The following is a 21,659-nucleotide window of genomic DNA, read 5'->3' as shown; positions in this document are numbered from 1 at the left end:
AATTTAACATGTTAGCCCCAAATAACCAAACTGGAAGTAGAGCTAAAATATTGTATTTGTCCAAATCAGCTTTTTTGGCCTTAAATTTCGAATTCACTTAGAACTCCCAAACGTTCTCACCTTTAGAAATAATCTTGTCAGTGTTACTTATTCGGATTTATAAAAAACAAAATAAAACACACCACATGACCACAAATGTTACAATGACAGTGCTTTGGTTGGTGATGTTAAAATATAAGAGCAGTTGTCTATCTAGCTTTGTAGTTGACCCCCCTGACAAAACAGATGTCATTTTGAATATTACCATTATTATCTGACATTGGTAACAATATCAACATTCACCCAATGAATACATACAAAGCCTGTAAATACCAGTTTTGACAGTGATCATTGTTTACTTGCTGCAACAGGTGTGAGCCATCTGCCACACAGTATTTCATTTCATTAGGGTTGGCATTTTCATGATAAATGCCACTTTAAAACCTATACGAATGAGGCTGAACTACTTACAGGATTACTTGTGAACAACCTGACTACCTCAAATCTGGATAGCAGAGCGCTAATTAGTTTAAGGTGTGCTGTTTCAGTCGTGTTGTGTTATTTGTCACTTTAAGGTGCTACATTTACGAACATTTTAAATTTGTAGAAACATTTTTTTTTTTTACATCAGGTTACAAATTAACCTTGAGATGATTTGCCACTCTGCATGTATTTGGTGCCATTTCTGCCTTTAAATACTAGAAAGCAGTAAACAATATTTATAAACAAGGCAATAAAACACAAAGCTTCCATCACCAAGATACATATTGTAATTTGGCTGTGTACGAGTAGTATGTACACATTTGACAATAAAACAATAATTTGTTGTATCTGAGAAATTATATAGTTATGTAACTAACATTAACCATGCTGGTTAAAGTGAATCTGCCATTTTTGAGAATTTGACCTTAATCTGCTCTACAATAGCATAGCCTAGGGCCAGACTTCCTTGCATAGGTTATGGTAACACCAAGGACCTCTCTCCCTCTGCACATAGTGGCTTATAACTGCAGACATGCAAGTTTTGCTGCTGCTATGAGTCAACCCCCTCACTCTTAATAGTTTGTAAAATGTGAGCTAAAGTTCTCATACAGTCTTTGTACCTTCACTATAAATCAATCTCTTGATTTCAATAGAAAGAAGTATTGTAACAAATTTGTGTTGGATATCTACCTACCTTGTGTCTTGTAACACAATGCCAACTGTAACTTATCCTAAGGAATCTATTGTAAAACAGTATATATATAATCATCCAATGTTGTGAACTTACTTGTCTTCTCTATTGATTACTGGCATTTTTATTTATTTACACTATAAAATATTGAGAAATAACCCGAGCATCACTAAACACTATTAAGGTAAATCTTGACTTAAAGCAAAATAAGTAGAAATGCATGACAAAATAGAAATATGTAAATAAATCAATTTACAATTACAAAAAAAATGTATTTTAGCTAAGTGAGTCAGATATTTACCAACGCATACATACAGACATATTAATTCTGAGTGAAGAGGAGGCCTAGTAATATGAGTACATTAATGTGAGGAAACAAAAACCTACATTAAAATGGATACAAAAATATTTCGCTATCAAATTCTCTCTCTTCTGGAAAGGTACATCAAATTCAAATAGGAAATTCTACAACAGTGGTTCTTAACCCTGGGTAGAGACTTCAAAATGGATCCCATGGGCTTTTAGTGGGTCCTCACTTGTATTAACAGATATATAATATTGATCAGGCCTCAATAACAGACCACAACAATTGCTTACTGTAATGGTATAGTTTTATTGCTTTGGGACAAGTCCAATGAAGGTGTTTTACAGAATTTATGTTACACTTGAAGAAGGTGTTACTAAATATGCATAAAATGATTCCATGACAAAAAGGGTTAAGAACCATTGATGTAAAACAATCACATCGCAGGAAAAATCCACGTAAGTGTATTCAATAAATAGTGACTTGCAGTATGTTGACAGCCTACTTAAACTACAATAGAATAATTAAACTAAAATCTTCAACTCCACTATTTTGGCCATATGTCTCAAGTTGGTTGGCACTATATCTTTTCTGTACCACATAAAATACAACACTGAAAATGACTTTAAAGAACAAGTAACCAAAGCCAACCATTGACTTCACTGCCGTGAATTGAAAACCAAATTGCAAAATATTGGCAAAAGGTGCTTATTCGGAAATATTCTCCAACTTTGCTATAGTCACATTGTGGCTATTTTCGCATTAATTTAGCAATTTGGATTTTAGCAATTATTGAATTGACCTGTAAAAAAGTCACACAGGTAATATGCATTTTCAGTAAAAGCATTTAGAAATGTAACTATTCATCACGTGTAACAGACCTTAAATAATCAGTACTTGTTTATAAATAATGAATGAAGTTCTAAAAAAAAAATATATAAAAACTTTCTCCAGCATAACGGATTGCTATATGGATACAAATATAGTTTCTATTCTCAGACGAAAACAATAAATTGGGGTATGGATGAGAAATGTCACAGTTTAACGGCATTAAGGCTTTCTATGTTTTGCCCTTAAATATATATTTGCTTTTAGGTCCAGTCTTTAAATATTTCTCTTGAAATAGTATATACAATAATATCTCTCAAAAATTTTAAAATGTACAATGTACTACAAACAAAAAAGAAAGATGCAACTACATCTCAAAAATTGAACAAAAAAACTACTATAATTTTTCATCATACACAAGGAGCATTTCACACCTTTTGAAAGACATTTCAATGTGTAAGATGTCATTCTTACTCTATTATATGCACATTGATTTCACACCAATTAAAGAAAGTAAGTGTTCAAAGGTGCTCTGAATGTTCTTTTGAATATAATTTTCTGTGAATGTTCTTCAAAGATGTTACAAAGCTTCAGCAGTTCTACATTTCTCCAGAAACAACAAAATCAGATTGCATTAGACAAGAAAGGTGTGTTGGAAATGTCACTGGCAAAAAAAAAAAGGCAAAAATAGGACCTACGTGGTAGAGAAACAGGATAATAAAATCACCTTGATCCCAATTGATGCATTGTGATCACCGTTATTTTAATGATTGTGCTTGTCCCTGCCCAACAGGACATGTGTAAGAACTGGGGGTCTTTCATTCTGTCCTCTACTTGGCAGCATTTTAGGGCAACATTAGCCCTATAAAGGAAGAAACACCTGCAGAGCAATATACTAACAAAACCTAAATATAAACAGACACATCATGGTGTGACTGCCCTTCTCGACACTGGCTTGTGCTTTTACAATGTGTGCAACACGAGGTAACACCGTATTTGTCAAGTGCATCGCTAAGAAAAGGTTCCCCACTGTGGCCTGTCTAGCCCTGAAATGCAAACTGGTAAGGCTTGAATCATCCAGAAAAGAGAAAATGGAGCTGATGGCTGAAATGAGTATATTATGGATTGAGAATGGTGTTGGGCAGTTTTTTTTTACGGTGGAGATACTGGATGTACAAGAGTAATGGTCAATGAAAGGGAATGATGGATCGAGGTACAATGTGAGATGTATGTATAAAGGTTTGAGGCGGGTAAAATAATTTGGGATGTATGTAATCAGGCTTGAGTACATGGTGATGAAAGTTTAGGTATTTGAGGTGGATACTGAGGTAAAGGGGGCAGAAAGCCAATCAACAAATAGAGGCAGGCCTAGGGTCCGTTAACATTAAAGACAGCCCTGAGTAGAAGGTTAAAATGCCACTTACTGCAATTATAGCCAATACCCTTTTAAGCTGTTTAATAAGCTGCCTCCTTGATATTAAATATACCACTATGGTAAAGTCTAGTACACACTTCTTTTTTTTAGAAGACCATAATGACCATATAAAACAACATCGAAGATGTGGATAAGTGATGACTTCTAGTAACTCACAAACAAGAATTCTCTAGACAAATCCTCAGATCTATACAAGATGTACTATGGTATCTACCCCCTACCCCCCATATAGCCACATATAAATAATGTAATGAAAGCTCTGTGGTAAAACTATAACTGGATTATTTACTTAAAGGACCACTATAGGCACCCAGACCACTTCAGCTCAATGAAGTGGTCTGGGTGCCAGGTCCATCTAGGGTTAACCCTGCAGCTTCAGTGAAACTGCTATGTTTACAATAGGGTTAATCCAGCCTCTAGTGGCTGTCTCATTAACAGCCGCTGGAGGCGCTTCTCACTGTGAAAATCACAGTGAGAAGATGCTGACGTCCATAGGTAAGCATTGATAAATGCTTTCCTATGGACTGATTGAATGCGCGCGGATTCAGTGCTGACGTCGGAAGAGGGAGGAGAGTTCCCCAGCGCTGAGGGAGCCCGGCACTGGAGGGAGCCCGGCCCTTCAGCCTGGCGAGAGTGGGACCCTGAGGGTGGGACACACACCTAAAGACCCTATAGTGCCAGGAAAACGAGTTTGTTTTCCTGGCACTATAGTGGTCCTTTAAGTGAAAATTCAAAGTAAATTTTAAATTTAAAGAAGGGTCTTTGCATAATTTGCCAAGACCCTTTATGGTAGGTTTGCTGCTGGGTGTCCTGTTGTAGTGGGGTGCAGGGGAAAGTGAGTAATACTTGTACCTGTCCCTTATGGCCGCAGCTGTTCTCTTCAGCTCCTGGTGTTTCAGTTTCCAGGAGACCACGTCATCGTTGTGCACATGGGTAGAACACTGAGGTCACATGATCCTCCATAGACACAGCCACTTTCCCCTCTTTATCAAATACTCATTTGAGGTGGAGATGAGGGTGACAGTGCTGCTTTAAGGTTAAAACAGCTAAACTGGACAAATTCTCTAAACCAGCTATTCATTCAATTCAGCTATTGTGCAATTAATTTTGAATTGTCACTTTAGTAAATAAACCTTTAAATATTTTAAATAATCCTCCTCTCCCTTTCATCTATAGCTCTTATTTGCCCACTGCAACCAAGGACACAAACATAGGATATGTTACTTTGATACTCTAACAGTGCAATTATAAAACCAATGTAATGTTTAAATTTTTTTAAAAACATATATATGAGAATAGGCGTTTTCCCTCCGTTATCAGTATAGGTGTCTTTCAACACTTTCACAAATATTATTACTCACATAAGTAAGATTTTTGTGTGACCTTTTAGCTACTAGAATGGCTTGCAATGGACCATTGGGAAATCAATGCCCAACCACTCTGGGTAAAGTGCATTTGTCAAGCTCCAGAACACCCTCACTGGATAATATAGGACAAACCCCATATCATATAGGACAAACCCCATGTGACTTATTTCACAAACAAAGAAGTACCTTTTCTAGATTTAGTTTGATTGATTTGTCTTTTCTACTGTATTTTAGGAAGGTAAAATGTACCTTAAGTACAACTAACACATTCTACTGCTCATTTTCTCACCATTATGCACTCTTTTACACTGAAATGTTAATAAAAACGGTTGAATACGGGGTCAAATATGACCGACCAGTTATCTTGAGCTCACATCTACCCATTTTGCCTCTTGACAACACATAAAGTGCCAGTAACATGGTGTTAGACTGTGAAAAAAGGTTATTGAGTAAACATGTGATCCTTTGGGTAGTAGGGGAGGCAAACAAGGTTACCTCCCTTAAGACAAAATGTCTGACCAGGTTATTGCACTGTCATCTTATAGAAGGGTGATGTGATGTGAGGTCTCGTGGGGTGCAGCAAGGTTCAGATCTGGCTGATTGTATCTGAGGTCAGAACCTGCTCCTCTGAAGATGTGAGTGCTGAGGAAGAGGCTTTAAACTTGCAGTGGATCATAGCATCATGAATACTGTGAAATAGAAGGTCTTTCTCGATGTTTTTGTCAAAGAAATTTAAACTGGTTAGATCTCGTACAACCAGTGCTGTAAAATAGGATAAATAAAGAGGATATATTAGCACATGGAGATGGTATTTGCTTTTCAATAATGCATACAAATAATGGATCAAGGGACATTTGTGGAGTAGTACTCCCACAAGTGGCTAATATGTTTATGGGAACTGTAGTTCACAAACAGATAGATGTTCAATATATGTCCCACATTATCCATACTAAAGCACTTCCATCTTGCTGGTTACAGTGTTGTCCCTTCAGAAGTAAAACCTTGCTAATGGACATACAACTTCTACAGACCCATGTACTACCCATAAAGCCCTACAGTGCAGGGCATAGAGATACAATCAATGTCTAAAGATTTTGTTTTTAAATATTCTGTCTGTGTCTTATGGAGAGAAATAAAACCTTCAGTACTCAAAAGTCAGATAGTAAAAGGCTGTCATTTAAAGAGACACTGTAATTGCCTCATATCATTGAAGTGGTTATAGTGTCTGGAGCCCTTTGTGCTGAACTTCCATTCACTTTTATTTTTAATGATTTAATGCTGAAAACAAGAATCCCCAGCAGCCCATGTCCTCATGTCTCTTCTTGGCTGATAATGATGCATTAGCCCAAGTAGCAATCTGTGGCAGTGATTGGCTAAGAGTTTCAGCTGACCAATTTAAGCGACTAAGAGTTTGAGTTGACAGCTGCCTATTGCTGGCACAAATTGAAATGGCTAAGAAATAGTGTAATCACTACTTTAGCCATACCTACAATGGGTTATGGGTGATCAGGTGTTAAAGTGTTAAACTGCTCAAAAATGGTTTACCACAAAATGGAGGGACTGCACCAAGGGACTCCAGGCACTATAACCAAGTTGACCAGATGAGATGGTTATAGTGTTTCTTTAAGGAAACCCAGTCCCTTTGACATGCAGTTAGTTATCTACCAGGATAAATAGTCAAATCATTTTAGGAACAATTGACAACTAAACTGTGTTTACTAGGCACCCATTGCTGGGGGGGGGGGGGGGGGGGGGGGCGTTATTCTTTTTTAAATTAAAAAGGGTTTGAGAAAGACTTTAACTTTGGCTCTTAATTTATTTGTTGAGCATGGAGGAGATTCCCATATGTAACACAAACATTGTAATAAAAAATATTTTTCTCTTCTTCCTATGACATCGTCAGCATTGTATATTGGTTTATTTTATATTGTCACATATTATCACAGAGGAATTGAAATTGTTCTTAAAGGGTCATTTTAAGAACTAAAACCACTACATCTTAATATAGAGATTTTGGAGCAAAGATGCTGTCACTGGCAATGATAAAAATTGATTTTGCAAGGTCTTCACATTTCTCATCATGCACATTATGTTGTCATCAACCACCACTAATGCTTTTAGTTTAGTTTTTAGTTTTTAATTCTTTATTTTATTTGTGCTTGAGATGAACAGCCATGTCTGCACTGCCACAACAGCTGGCGCAGGCAAATATAAAGACACACGATAACATTAGTATGGCATTGTTTAACATTGCACAGTTTTTCTTATTTTTCTCAGAGTAGGAAATATATACCATAATTAAATAAGGCAAACTAAGAGCTAGGCATAACGAGTAACCAGACATTGCTATCATTTTGTGTATGTGCACATCATTTGAACTTGTTGATATATCAGTAAGCGAATTGTAATAGACATACTTGCAGTCAACCTGGCTAAGGTGCCTAATGTGTGTAATAGAGGATTAAGCTGGTATAGTGAGTTCTGAAGCTTAAAGTGTAACCATGCTGGGTCTAAGTGTATTATTTCACCCTGGCTGGTCTAACTTGCATGAACTGGTACAGGTTCTGGGAGTCGTCTGTGTGACGGGCATGGTGCCTCCCGGTATGAGCTGACTTGCGGTTAGCCGATGCCCCGTTTGTCATTTCGGTGTGGCTGGGTATGATTGTCCACCAGGGTAGGGATCCGGGCAGAGTCTATTAGCTGGTGTCCTGTGGGCCATAGCAGTGTCGGACCTGGACCGCCTAGTCCGGGCAACAGGAGGGCAGAATCCGCCGGGGTAGGTAGTAGAGAGTCCAGGAAAGCCTGCCGCCCCCCCCCCCTAATGCTTTTTAATGAGAAGTGTTGGGTTTAGTGCTTCTCAATGAAAAGCATTGGCTTGGCAGAGCACATACCAGAGATCCTCATTGTTTCTTTATATGAAGCATCTGATTGGATAAGATATCATCAATCAAGATGATATCACAGTGAACAACAGACAGGGAAACTGTCCCAGCTCAGGATTACAGGTATGTTTAATGTTAACAATAATAACTAATATTTAATAATAATAACTAGTATTTGTATAACACCTTTCTCCAAGTGGGACTTAAGGTGCTTTTCAGCGCACGCTCTTGGAATTAACCAAATCGGCAGCTGAATAGCAATATATGTTACTATTACCCAATTGATGGTATTCATTTTATCAACCTCGGAAGGATGAAGGGCTGAGTTGAACCTTCTGGGATTTGAACCTGTGACCTTGCATTTTTGAACAGGCTTGGTAGTCAGGGAATGACTACCAACTGAGCTACCTCACCAGTTAAAACTTGTAAAACAAAATAGTAAAAAAAATATGTTCATTTTGAAGAGTGTCTGTTTAAATTAGTTTTGATGACATTTCCAAGATCATTGGCTAAAAAGCAATGTGTACCCATGAAGTTTAACCCCTGTGTAGACAGGGTTATCATTTTGAAAAAGCTTACCATTGCAGCCAGATAGAAGGACATCAACACCAATTTCTTTATACTCCTTCATTGCCTGAGAATAAAAAGCACATTAGAAAATAATACATTGCACACAAACAAAGAATGAATCCAATTACTGACATGTGTTATTAGCCAGGCCCATTCTTGCTCCTGTCCCAGCCCAGGCCGAGCTGTGTAGGTGATGTAAAACTACATTGCCAGGGGAGGGCTGGCAAGGAAGGCAGGAAGGAATTTGCCCTCAGGCCACTAGTATAGCATTGAATCATTTTTGTAGCACAAATATTGCAGTACAAGTATAAAACATTTAATATAACATTTAGAAAGGGAGTGGAGTGTGGTAAGACAATATACTAGTTTGGCCTTAATTATTTATTGGTATGTGCCACCCTAGGCCAAATGCAGCCAGCCCTTCGATGTACACTGCCCAATGTTAGACGTAAGCTAATCAGGTTGATTTTCAAGGGCTGTAACTATTTAAACTGGAATCGGGATATTCTGCTGTTTACCTTTTTAAGCGTAGTTATAACTTTAGTCTCCAACTTTGTCAATTTTATTTTAACACTGCTCCGCTCTTACTGTTCCTTGTGTAACCATTTTTTGTCAATAAAAATAGAGGTGAAAGGAGATGGAACTCAAATGTAACTGTGGTTCAATAAAACACAATTTATTAGTTATCATACAAAAAAAGCCTAGACGGACCTAATGCACATAAAAATATAATAATCCTTAGTTTATTTTTCTATCTTCAATGTCTTAGAATAGTTTTTTTTTTTTTTTTTTTTTAATGATTTTTCAAAAGAAATATTAGTAGTCACCAGTTTAAGTTCATTCAAAAGTATAAATCTAGACAAACCCATTATTCAAATTCCTGGGATGTAGAACCTGTTATCTACCAATATAGGTCACTAGTATCCTGTCAAGCTATTTTCTGAATAGATAAGCACAAACATGTTAATGCTAGCAGAGATGTAGTACCCCTATGTCGACTCTAGGGGGATTACATATGCACTTAAATACCTGTAGTAGGTTCTCCGAAAAAGGGCCACATGAAAATTGCACACAGAAAAAACCCACCGTCATATATGCCCACAAGAAAAATGCCCACAAAGAAAAATTGCCTGCACAGAAAAAAGCCCACATGGAAAAAAGCCCACACTGAATAATATGCACATATAGTAATTTTGACCATTGATGAGCATGAATTGGTATATTATCTACATTTAATTTGATCAATATCTTATGATTAAAATATCTCATATTCATATGCAACAATTTGAATTGTGATTTTATAATGTATAATTAAATAATAATCTTGATATGTTAGAAGTATACTAATTCACTGCTTAACAAAATGTGGCCTGTGTATGTAGAGGGCTTTAACCCCTTAAGGTCAGAGGCAATTGTACAAGTTCTGACCAAAACAAAACCTAGAATTTGAGCGATCTATGTCTGTTCAACCATAATTTACCTCTTTTATATACTAAGTGTACCCACACTTATTATATATGAATTTATTTCAGGAGAAACAAGGCTTTCATTCATAAGGAGCACTGTTGTACTTGTGAAACTGCTGAACACAGATATGAGTGTTTTAAAACAGGGGAATGTATAATTAAAATGATATCATCAGTAAAGCTTTTTCACAAAAAAACTGCAAAAAAATAATCTGAACACTAAGTTTGGCCAGGGTTTGTGACTGAGTGTCTACTAACGAAGACTGGACATACCCCATTTTGAATACACTGAGCTGCAAACTTTTGAAAATGGTATGCCAAGATGGAGATAATTCTCATTCCTGGGCTACTATATGGTCTCAAAGGCAAGATAGGCCCACAAACCAATCTGGCAAATTTCAATGTGTAAAATTGCAATGGGCAAGCTCTTTATTTGACTCTAACTTTCCAAAACACGATGAAACCTGTACATAGGGGGCATCGTTGTTCTCGTGGGACCTCACAGCATACAAATATGTATTTTTTATTTCAGTAAAAGCTAAAAGAATAGTTTGATATTCATAGTTAGAATGTCATGTAGCAGTTGAAAAATAGCCAAATTTCTTACTATCTCAATTTTTTTTTTAGATTTAATTTAAATTATATATAAATTAATATTTGATGTGAAATGAAATCCTTGTTTCTCCTGAAAAAAATGATATATAAAACATGTGGGTATACTTAATATAAAAGAGGTAAATTATGGTTGAACAGACATAGATCGCTCAAATTCTAGGTATTGTTTTGGTCAGAACTTGTACAATTGCCTCTGACTTTAAAGATGGATTTCAAGCCACCCAATCAGAGTGCTCTGTGTCATTTTACACAGCGTGGGAAAGTTCTTTGGAATTTTCCCACGCTGTGTAAAATGACAAAGAGCACTCTGATTGGCTTAAACCAACCAATCAGAGTGTTCTTAGCCTAATTGCAGGGCGGGGCAAGCCTTCACTGGGTGAAGAAGGATTATTTTTTTTTGGCGCTCTGTTTTTTTCTTTTTCGTCAAGTTTTTTTTGGGGCGCTCAGGTTTTTTATTTTATTTTAAGTTCGACGGGTATGATGTTTTTTTTATTTGGTCTTTTTTGGGGCTGAAAAATGAAGATTTTAGAAAAAAGAAGAAGTCAAATGGTAAGTTTAATTTGTCTTTACAGGTTAGTTATTTTATTCCCCCCTCACTATTTTGTATGGTGAGGGGGGTAGGTAAGGGGTAACTTTTTATTTGGGTGGGGGGGTGGGTGACTAGGGGCTTGGGGACCCCTAGTCACCTTTGATGGGGGGGAGGGGATTTGCCTTAGGGCGCCCACCCGCCGCACAGTAGGTCCACCCCCTCATTATCTTTATGGCCCCTACCCGCCGCCTAGGGGTGGGGGCCGGTGGGACGAGGACAGTAGGTCCCCCCCCCTCATTATCTTTATGGCCACCCCCGCCGCCCAGGGGGGGGGCTAGTGGGACGAGGACAGTAGGTCCACCCCCCATTGTAATTTATGGCCCCCACCCACCGCTCAGGGGTGGGGGCGAAGGGGAGGACAATAGGTCCCCCCTTATTGTTATTTAGGGCCCCCACCCGCCGCGCAGGGGTGGGGGCTAGTGGGGGGAGGACACTAGATCCCCCCCCTCATTATCTTTATGGCCCCCACCCGCCGCCCAGGGGTGGGGCCGGGGGGAAGACAGAAGTTCACCCCCCTCATTATCTTTATGGCCCCTAGCCACCGCTCAAGGGTGGGGGTCGGGGGGGGGACAGTAGGTCTGCCCCTTTGTAATTTATGTCCCCCACCCACTGCACAGGGGTGGGGGCCGGGGGGAGGACAGTAGGTTCCCCCCCTCATTATCTTTTTGGCCCCCACCCACCGCTCAGGGCTGGGAGGAGGGCAATTGGTCCCCCCTTATTGTTATTTAGGGCCCCCACTTGCCGTGCAGGGGTGGGGGCTGGGGGGAGGACAATAGGTCCCCCCTTATTTAGGGCCCCCACCCACCGCGCAGGATAGTAGTTTTTTTTTTAATAGTGAGCAGCCTGTTTAGTAGACATGCCCCGACTCGCGGTATAGCGAGTAGGGGCATTCGGGAGATTTTAATCTCCCTTATGCTATTATGGGGGTCATATTGACCCCCATAGAGTGAGGGATGACATGGGGGGGGCTTAGGAAGTTGCGGGGAGCACTGCTCCCTGCTGCTTCTATCTTTACATATTACAAGGAGAGAGCTGCGCGCCGGTAGCTCCCTCCTTGTAATAAACTGAACGAACAAACGAACACTTCAGTGTTTGTTTGTCTGACATTTCTATTCATTCGTCTTTCTGACGAATGAATAGATGAAATTCCCGTTCGCATGTCCAAGTGGTTCATTGGGTATGTGCGGGAATCTTACAGCGCTATCTAGTGTGGGCAGATGACGTGTCCCACAGGTACTTCCTCTACCCACACAAAGATGGCGGCGCCCTGAATAACGATCGGGGCAGAGAATAAAGATTAAAAATAGTTAATATGGGGGGCTTAGGGACATTTGGGGGTGACTAAGGGGTCAATTAGATGTAGTAGAGTCGGGAGGGCGGTTAAAAAAAACAAAAAAAAACAACGGGATTCGGCCATGACAGTGCCGCTTTAAGGGGTTAAAGCTCTCTACATACATAGGACATATTTTGTTTAGCAGTGAATTAGTATACTTCTAACATAGCAAAATTATTATTTAATTATACACTATAAAATCACAATGCAAATTGTTGCATATGAATAGGAGATATTTTAATCGTAAGATACTGATAACAAAATAAAATGTAGGTAATATGCCTATTCATGCTCATAAATGTGCATATTCAGTGTGGGCATTTTTCTTTGTGGGCTTTATTCTGAGTAGGCTTTCTTCTTTGTGGGCATTTTTCTGTATGGGCATTTATGACAGTAGGGTTTTTTCTGTGTGCAATTTTCATGTGGGCTTTTTTCTGGTTTTCCCTGTAGTGGTAGCCCAGTATAAATAAGGCATAGGGAAAGAAGCAAAGAACAATCAATAGACAAGCTGTTCCCTTATCTGCCATAGTCTTGGATATTGTTGAAATAAACAGGAATATTTACTAAGGGCTAATATATTTTCATGCCCACTAAGCCTTTTTAGACTTTTTTTTATAGAATTTAATAAAAGTTATGCTTTTTTGAACCACAGTTACATATGCGTTCACATTTCTTGTCAGCATCTAAATAAAAACTGTTAATTAAAAAAATTTAAACTGCTAAAATTCTTGCAGCTTACCGACTTCAGGGATTTTGCTCCAACAGAGTCTACAAAGTTGACAGGAGTGAAGTCCAGAATGATGGAATGAACATTGATGGCTGGGGACATAAAGTATTCCAGTTCCTCCGATGGGCTGTTATGCATATTTCTGTCAGCTGATCCATTTTTATCATTTACTGATAAATCTGTCATGGGATCGTCGTCCATTAGTTCATGCTTTACAGCCATTTCCACATCATTGGTCTAAAAAAAGAAGAATCTATTTATAATGTAAAACAGCATATGTTCAGTGTAAAGTATGTTGATATGCTCTGTCACTGTATACACATGGCATGCACTTACACTAGTAATAGGGTTTAGTGCAGAAGATCTAGGGAAGCAGAATTATACATCATTATTCACTAAACTCAGAATGGCCCGGACCGAACCACCCCATGTGTACCCTACTAAGGGTTAATAAGTGTGTAGGATATTTAGATAAATACCCCCATGTGTACCCTATTAAGGGTTAATAAGTGCGTAGAGGGCTTAGATAAATACCCCCTATGTGATCTGTACTTGGCCCTGCTCCCTCAGTCTGAACACATAGATTTGTGCATTGAGGGAGAGGACTTCATTGTGTGACCTTGTGAAATGACAGGTACACACACAAATTAGCTACCAACACTGTATGCATACATTGCTCCTTATACTGATCACCACACGTGTACACACACACACACACGCACACACACATACTTGTGGCGAAAGTAACCTCGCCACAGGCTCTGCTGGCCAGCCTCTTGCCAAAAAACTATGGGCCCTTTAAAAACGTATGTGAATTATGTACTTTTGTACTCCAGAAAGAGAGACCGATCGTTAGCCCTAATTCCCTGGAACGGTTTTGGGCATAGGACCATGCACAGTCGGTCAAAACTATGACTTCCACGGAAATCCCTAACCCCTGAACCAATCTGGGTGATTTTTGGATATGTTGGTCCCCTGGATCGGGGGCTATCGGGGGGGGGGGGGGGGGGGGGACTTTTGGGGGGCTTCCATGTGTTTTGGAGGTACTTTTGGGGTGTTTGGGAAAAAGTAAGTGTTTCTGTGCTTGGAGATATTTGGATTAGATTAGTACAGATCCTGATTCAATTATCTCCCAGGAGGGATTATCTGATTATGTATGGGAGTGTCCTGGATCTGAGAGCCAATTTGGTTTTGTATTTGCTTATACTGTGGTTTACTCTCAGGTCCAGGGGGGGATTGCCCCTTGCATGGGGACTTGCATAAAAGGCCAGTTGTGGTTACCATTGGTGCTTTCTTCTCCGTTTGCTTTGTTTTCTTCAATTTTCTGGCATGCCTCTCTTGCTTACCCTCAACATAGAGTCTTATCTCATGTGTGGGGGAAATGGCTGTATCTACCCTGGGGATTGCTATAGCACTATACTCCCCTGGGATTATAATCACTAGCTATTATAAGAGCTGTTCCTGTTATACTCTCTGGAGTAGAGGAAGTTCACCCACTAGAAGCTGGATCCTGGTCTTGGGTCCAGGGTGAGTGGAGGATGGCGAGTTCCCAGCCAAGCTGTAACGCTGGACGTGGGGACTACGTTGCTGATGGTGTCTGGTGGAGTGCTTGTGGTACTCGGTGAGCACCAAGGAAGCAGCGATTGGCGGAGGCATCTGGTCGGTGTGTCCGGCGGTTTGTCACAATACTTTTCCTCACACTATACACACACATACTACTACTCACACTGTTGCACATACTGCTATACATGCTGTTACCCTTACAGAGACTCACATTTTCCTGCACTGTACTTTACTGCTACTTACACTGTTACAAACACACACTACTACATATACTGCTACTAGACACACAATATTGCACACTTTCTATACAAACACAGTAATACATGCACTAAGACATTTACACACACTACTACAGATGTGATACACTGCATACACTCCATATGTGTTTATACATAAAAACGTTTATCATATTTAAATTGATCAGCTTTTTCAATTACATTTTTTTTTTGTTTGGGGGTGGAATTGGGAGGTGCTAGAGGCATTTGTGATGTAAATCTGGTTCTGTTCAATGTGACTACCATTTAAGTATAAGGGAACTTTTTATCTACCAATCTTTAAAAACTAGCAATTGGGTTTAAATGTAATCATGGGTGGTGGACTGATCACTGTTCACTCTCTTCTCCCAAGCAAATGGAGGCTATCACATTTTACAAAAAAGTGGTTGGGGGAGGGGATAGCCATACTAATGATCTTGTTGTTTAGGTGATATATCCCACCTCCTAACCAACTAAGTAGGGAAGTGAGTGCACCGCTAAAGAAGTTGTATAAATACTAAATTGCTGTTTGTTTTCTATTACATATACACATCTTTTATGAAGAAAATCTCCTACCCAGTGGGGTACAGAAGAAGGTAGATGTTGCCACCTATTTAACCCCTTAAGGACACATGACATGTGTGACATGTCATGATTCCCTTTTATTCCAGAAGTTTGGTCCTTAAGGGGTTAAAGGCACAGAGGGCGTTTTGTTTAGCGCCTAGACCAACAAAAGGTTCTAACAAATGTGAGATGGATGCACATCTACTCTCAATTGTATTTGTAATTTTACGTGTTGAAACATTGCATACAGTATTACACTATTTTGTACTATTTCTTTCTATTTTATGTAAATGTATAAAAGTTATTTATACAACTTCTTTAGCGCTGCACTCACTACTTAGTTGGTTAGGAGGTGGGATATATCACTTAACCCCTTAAGGACCAAACTTCTGGAATAAAAGGGAATCATGACATGTCACACATGTCATGTGTCCTTAAGGGGTTAAACAATGAGTTTTAGTTTAGTTTTCTGTTTATTTCCTAGTGGATTTTTTGGGATATCCACTGAGTGTTATACAGCTGCTTTAAACAAAATGTATCTATATTTTTTATTCACTAAACACCTTATTTTTCACACTAAGTTTGTATTTGTTTGTGTTCATCCTAATGATCTCCACTGCCCCCAATGGTCAGCGTGTGGGGGCAACTTATTAAACAGGGAAGGGGAAACCTAGTGTCCCCCTCCAGATTGCACTCATGAACAATGGATGAGAGCTTTTAATTTTACTTTGGGGGGGAACCAAGTGCTTCACCCAGTTCAAATCCATAGATAGTGTGTGGTGACTAATAATAATACAGAGATAGACCAAGTGTCCCCCACCCACGCTACTAATAAAATATAAAACGAGGGGTGGACATACTTTCGGAAAAAGGTCCCTTAGTCACCTGCCATGGGTGCTGCTGATTCGGTTGGGTTGACCAAATTTCATGACAGATACAGCTTGTAATATGGCTAATATATGACTTACAAGCTTTAAAACAGCTTTCTTCTCCGTTTGCTTTGTTTTCTTCAATTCTCTGGCATGCCTCTTCTGCGCCTTTTTCTTGGCAATCATTATAGCACCAGGATCAATCCCTGTCTTGAAATGAAAACACAGACAAAAAGATGGTAATTGTACCAAATGCGCCAGTTACGTGTTAATTTGTTAAACACTTTTATTTAATAACTGCCATGGATGTCACTGATAATAATAACATTGCAATAGAATCAACTATAATGTTTTCACAATTCATTTGTACAGAAAGAAATAGCCAGACATTGGGACAACAATAGCAATGATTTCTATATAGGGTTACATTTAAAAGAAAAGCAGTGGCACATATCAGAATGATTCAAATAGGTGTTCCATGAGATAATAACAAATAGGTCTGTGGTATAATGCCATAACCTAAACATGCCAGATTTTGGTGGGGTGGCTAGTAAACAGGGTATGACTAAGGGAGAAAAGAGACATTACAGTGGAAAGGATGGCAAGGGACGCACATTTAGGAGGCATGAATGATTCTTTGTACTATATAGAGTTTAGGCAGTATTTTATTTTCATTGAAACAAATATTATAGAAAATTGTCTAAATTGATATAAAATACATATGATCCATCAAATGGGAATATAATTTATGAATTGCATTAAAGGGTTATTCCCCTTTAGCATCAAAACAATTATAGCCTGCTGTAGTGCTTATAGGAGTATCCTGGCCTCATTTCCCATTAATGGGGCAAACCGTTTTGCCCACTTATCTGGGTCCCCAGTGCCCAGTGACGACATCTGGCTTTTGCAAGCTGCAGAAGCTGGAAGTTGATCCCACCGGCCATCCATTGGCTGATAGCGTCAGCTAAGTGCTCTCAGCCAATGAATGCAATTCTGTGCATAGGAATATGCACAGAATTGACATTAGTGTTCTGGGCTGGCTAATGTCGCCCCTGTGAGGGTTTAAACTCTCTATGTGCAGTGTTTCTAATCCAAATGTTGCAGATACAGACTCCAAGCACCATGATCACTTCAAATTATTCACGCGGTCATGGTTCTTGGAGTAACTCTTAAAGGGACAGTGATGGAGAAAAGGTGAATAAAAACACATTTTCACTCTCAAACAAGAGGTCCAGGGTCCCAAACTGCCACTCCAGCACTATAGTGGCAGGAAAACATGTATTCCTAACACTATAGTGTTCCTTTAAATAAATATAAGCCTGAATTAGTATGTGATCGTCTTTTAAACATTACTTGCTGACATATGACATGGAAATAGCATTTCTGAAACGGAAGCTGCCTTGTTACACTTACAAAGTACACATACCTTTTTTCTCAATGCACTGACAAATAGCTCACTGTTGGCAAAGTAGAGCGACGTGTTCGCCTGAAATACTTTTATTCCAGGGTATTCCTTTACCTAGGAGTAAAAACCAACACTTTAAAGGTGAACAATAAGCTGCATTTTAAACTATGAAAAAAGAAGCCAAACAAGAATTTGTGCCCAAATAATTGATGGTATTATACATACACACAAACGATATGAATATATTTATCTAAGGTAAGATAGGACAGATTAATGATAGATAGATAGGTAGATCTCTGTCTCTCTGTTGACATTTGACAGAGTATATTAATTGTGCTATGTTAGAAAAAAAGATTGAAAACTACTAACTAGAGGGTAATATGTGACATTTATTTCCTACCTCTTCATATTCTTCTACATCGCAATATATATCTGTATTTGGAATCTGTCCAAGGATTCTGTACTCTGGACTAAGAAAACAGGTATATTGTCAGTATATAACGGCAGTGTTTACTATAATCTACATTATTGTAACATCCTGAAACAGACAAAAGGATGAGAACATTTAAAACATATTACTTTTTTTAGTGCAAATATATTGTTTTACAATGTACTTCTAGAGTCATTATGATTGACAGATTCTTTGTTGCCACGATGAGTTTAAATTATATCTGCATTACGGTAACAGTCATTAAATGCTTCCCAGGGAGATGTTGATTTTAGTCACCATACACCTGGAATATTAAAATCACAGAGCTTCCATGCAGTGACAACATTTTTTTTTACTAGTCTCCAAGATATTAACAGAACTCTTTTCAGAAATAAACGTGCTGATATCTGCTGCAGTTTTTCTGACTATGCAGGTGAATATTGTCATCACAGTGAATCCCGGCCAGCGTGATCTCAAACAGATACAAACCTGGTAGTTATCCTGGTTAGCAATTGGTGGTAAGTCTTTCGGGACCTTTATCTTCATGCACTTATTGTGGAACTTTGTAATAAGCACATACACCATTTTGTAAGAGGAACATTTTTAACTTTTACTGGATACTAATAAAGGTACTAAACTGTTATTGGAAGCCCTACTATTTTATTTTACAAGTGTATGTTATGGTGACCACAAGCAATATCTCCTTGGGAAACATTTAAAGGGACCCTATAGGCACCCAGACCACTTTATCTCACTGAAGTGGTCTGGGTGCCATAGGTCTGTCTGTTTAACCTGGCAATTAAAAGCATTGCTGTTCCCTAGGAACGGCAATGTTTTCAGGGTTATCATGCCTCTAGTTGCTGGCCTCCCAATGTTTCTCTATGGGGAACCTTGGATAGGTTGAGAGCATGTATACAGATGGTCTTAGTCAAAGAATAGACCTTCCAAAAGTACTGTGGATGTATACTATGCCAGCAGCTAAGTACTGCAAGTTTTAGCATTTTGTTTTATCTCCTTTTAGTTTTATACCTGCAATCATAATTGTGTTACCCTTTCTTATTAAACGTTAAATGTAATAACTCTTTGTGGCTGGTTGATTGTAAGCTCACATGGTTAGTGACACCCACACAAACTTGCTGTATTGCTATTGCTAAAGTCTTATAATATACTAAATCAGTACGGAGAGTTGTGGGTTACCTATAACTATTTTATCTAACAACCTGAAAAAAAATATTGGATTTTTAATTACATTGTTAATTCTGGATATATTAGGTTTTTGAAGTATTGGTGGTGGCCTGCTACCAGAGGGAGTGCAAGACTTCAGGTAAATGATCCCCCGTCTTTCTATGCCTCAAAGTTTAATAGGAAGCAGCAGAAATGTAGTATTTCTTTAAAAACTGAACTTCAAAGTCCAACTTGAAAAATGCAGATGATTCACAATTGTAATTTCTCTTTTTGCAAAGTGGGGAGTTTTATTGTTTTTCGTCTCACCACAATCTTTCTGGCACCTAGCTATACAATCTGAGAGAGACTTCAACATCCATACAAAATTGGGGCCAAGCGCACGAGACCCAAAAGGTCGAAACTGTTCAATCCATGGCTGGTTTCTGGCCACTGGTCCTTTTGGATCACAATCCATGCTTAGGTTTAAAAAAAAGCTGTTTAAAACAGAGTTGATTACAAAGGGTACCTGCATATATGCAAAGTGACCTCTGAAACACAATGCTTGCGCTCATTTGGATACTTTCCAAAACCAACAGTATGGAACTGCACTCAATCCCTAACAATCTGAATCTGGGTGCAACCAAACTAGGTCTCAGTACCAGGAGACCAAATGCTTTTTGTAGAAAGTTTAGAAAGGTCCAGGCACTCCAAAATTCAACAAAAGGCAATTTATGCAAACCCACAGCCAAATCACAACGTTTCGACCTACATGCGCTCATTTGGATGATAAACTGGGGTAGTTGTGGAAGCATGAAACCCAGATGACCAAGGAGGACTTTCCAAAGTCCAACTTGAGATATGCAGGTGATGTACAACAGTAACCTTAAATGCAAGTCATACTAATAATAATAATGTGGTTGTGCAAAGGTTTTTCCTGTAAGTGCACAAGTGAGTTAATTATGAGACACGTTTGCAAGGGTAATAAACATTGAGCAAGTGATCCATTTTTCTCCCCATTCTCAGTGACATTCTCCTACACACTTGCATAATCTTAAGAAATACAAGGAAAAAACAACAATAATTTCAAACCTTTGTGTACGATAGATCACAGTTATGATGGCAAACGCTACAGCAACAAGTAAGCCATAATCTAGGCCCAGCGAAACAGATGCCAAGAAAGAGACCACCCAGATAGCCTAAATAATTGAACAAATAAAAATAAAATGATTATTTTTTTCTTCAAACATTTATATATGTTTTCAAAGTATACTGGAAGCAAAAGAAATCTCAATCTATTCTTCATGGTAAAAAATCTCATATATGTGTTTTAAAAAAAAATAAAAATCATTGTTATTACCACATTCGTTTTACCAGTACCTTTTATTGCAAAAGTGCCTTGTTCGGGATTTTTGCATTAATCAGTATTTGTAACAAATTCAGCCCTTCAGCAGTTGCAGAATACAACAGCTGAATGCTGCAACTCGAGGTAAAAGACACAATGCTCCAAAGAGTTTGCAATCTAATGGCAGTACCTGAGGCAGTGGGAGATAAAGTGACTTGCCCAAGGTCACACGGAGTGGGTCTTGAAACCAGGTTTCCTGGTTCACAGTACAGTGGTTTTAGTCGCTGAGCCACTCCTAACCCCTATGACAATCTGTATGAGTACATGTTAGTTTAAGTCAGCTCTGTGGATCCCCAAAACTACAATAAGTAGCATTTAGAGGGAAAAAATATCAAAATAATGTAAAATTTACGATTGCAAAAATGTGTGATTTCAATTGAGATACAAAGCACTATCCTAATCTTTTGGTCACGGATATATAATCACCCTCTATAGGTTGCATGGCATTCTGCTTCCCAATTGTGTCACTTTTCATGACCTGTTTTGGGTTAGAATGGGTAGGAACATGTACTACACAATGCAAGATGACATCAGAGACTCTAATATCAGGGTTGCCCTTATTGTTGGGCGATCAGGACACCAACCCCTAATCTTTGTGAAACCCCACAGGCTTGAGAGCTGTGACTGACATTAAGTCAGGGAAGCTGTACAGCTCAGTGCATAGCTCTTCTGCTCCCCT

At 38.8% G+C, this 21,659-nt stretch overlaps 1 protein-coding gene across 1 annotated transcript in view; it reads right to left on the bottom strand.

The window, feature by feature from the left end:
• Nucleotides 1-5,290: 5,290 nt before the first annotated feature.
• SLC26A5 (solute carrier family 26 member 5) overlaps nucleotides 5,291-21,659 on the bottom strand; it is a 69,046-nt gene continuing 52,677 nt past the window's right edge. The window contains exons 13-19 of the mRNA XM_063448151.1: nucleotides 20,668-20,774; nucleotides 18,385-18,454; nucleotides 18,006-18,098; nucleotides 16,679-16,789; nucleotides 13,342-13,566; nucleotides 8,609-8,663; nucleotides 5,291-5,909 (exon numbers count right to left, since the gene is read on the bottom strand). Of these exons, the coding sequence (XP_063304221.1) occupies nucleotides 5,734-5,909; nucleotides 8,609-8,663; nucleotides 13,342-13,566; nucleotides 16,679-16,789; nucleotides 18,006-18,098; nucleotides 18,385-18,454; nucleotides 20,668-20,774 (837 nt within the window). The 3' untranslated portion in view covers nucleotides 5,291-5,733. The remainder of the gene's footprint in view (nucleotides 5,910-8,608; nucleotides 8,664-13,341; nucleotides 13,567-16,678; nucleotides 16,790-18,005; nucleotides 18,099-18,384; nucleotides 18,455-20,667; nucleotides 20,775-21,659) is intronic.

Source organism: Pelobates fuscus, chromosome 3 (genome assembly GCF_036172605.1).
Source record: "Pelobates fuscus isolate aPelFus1 chromosome 3, aPelFus1.pri, whole genome shotgun sequence".
Lineage (NCBI taxonomy): Eukaryota > Metazoa > Chordata > Amphibia > Anura > Pelobatidae > Pelobates > Pelobates fuscus.
The sequence above is the reverse complement of the archived record's forward strand: the minus strand, read 5'-3'. Positions and strand labels throughout refer to the sequence as shown.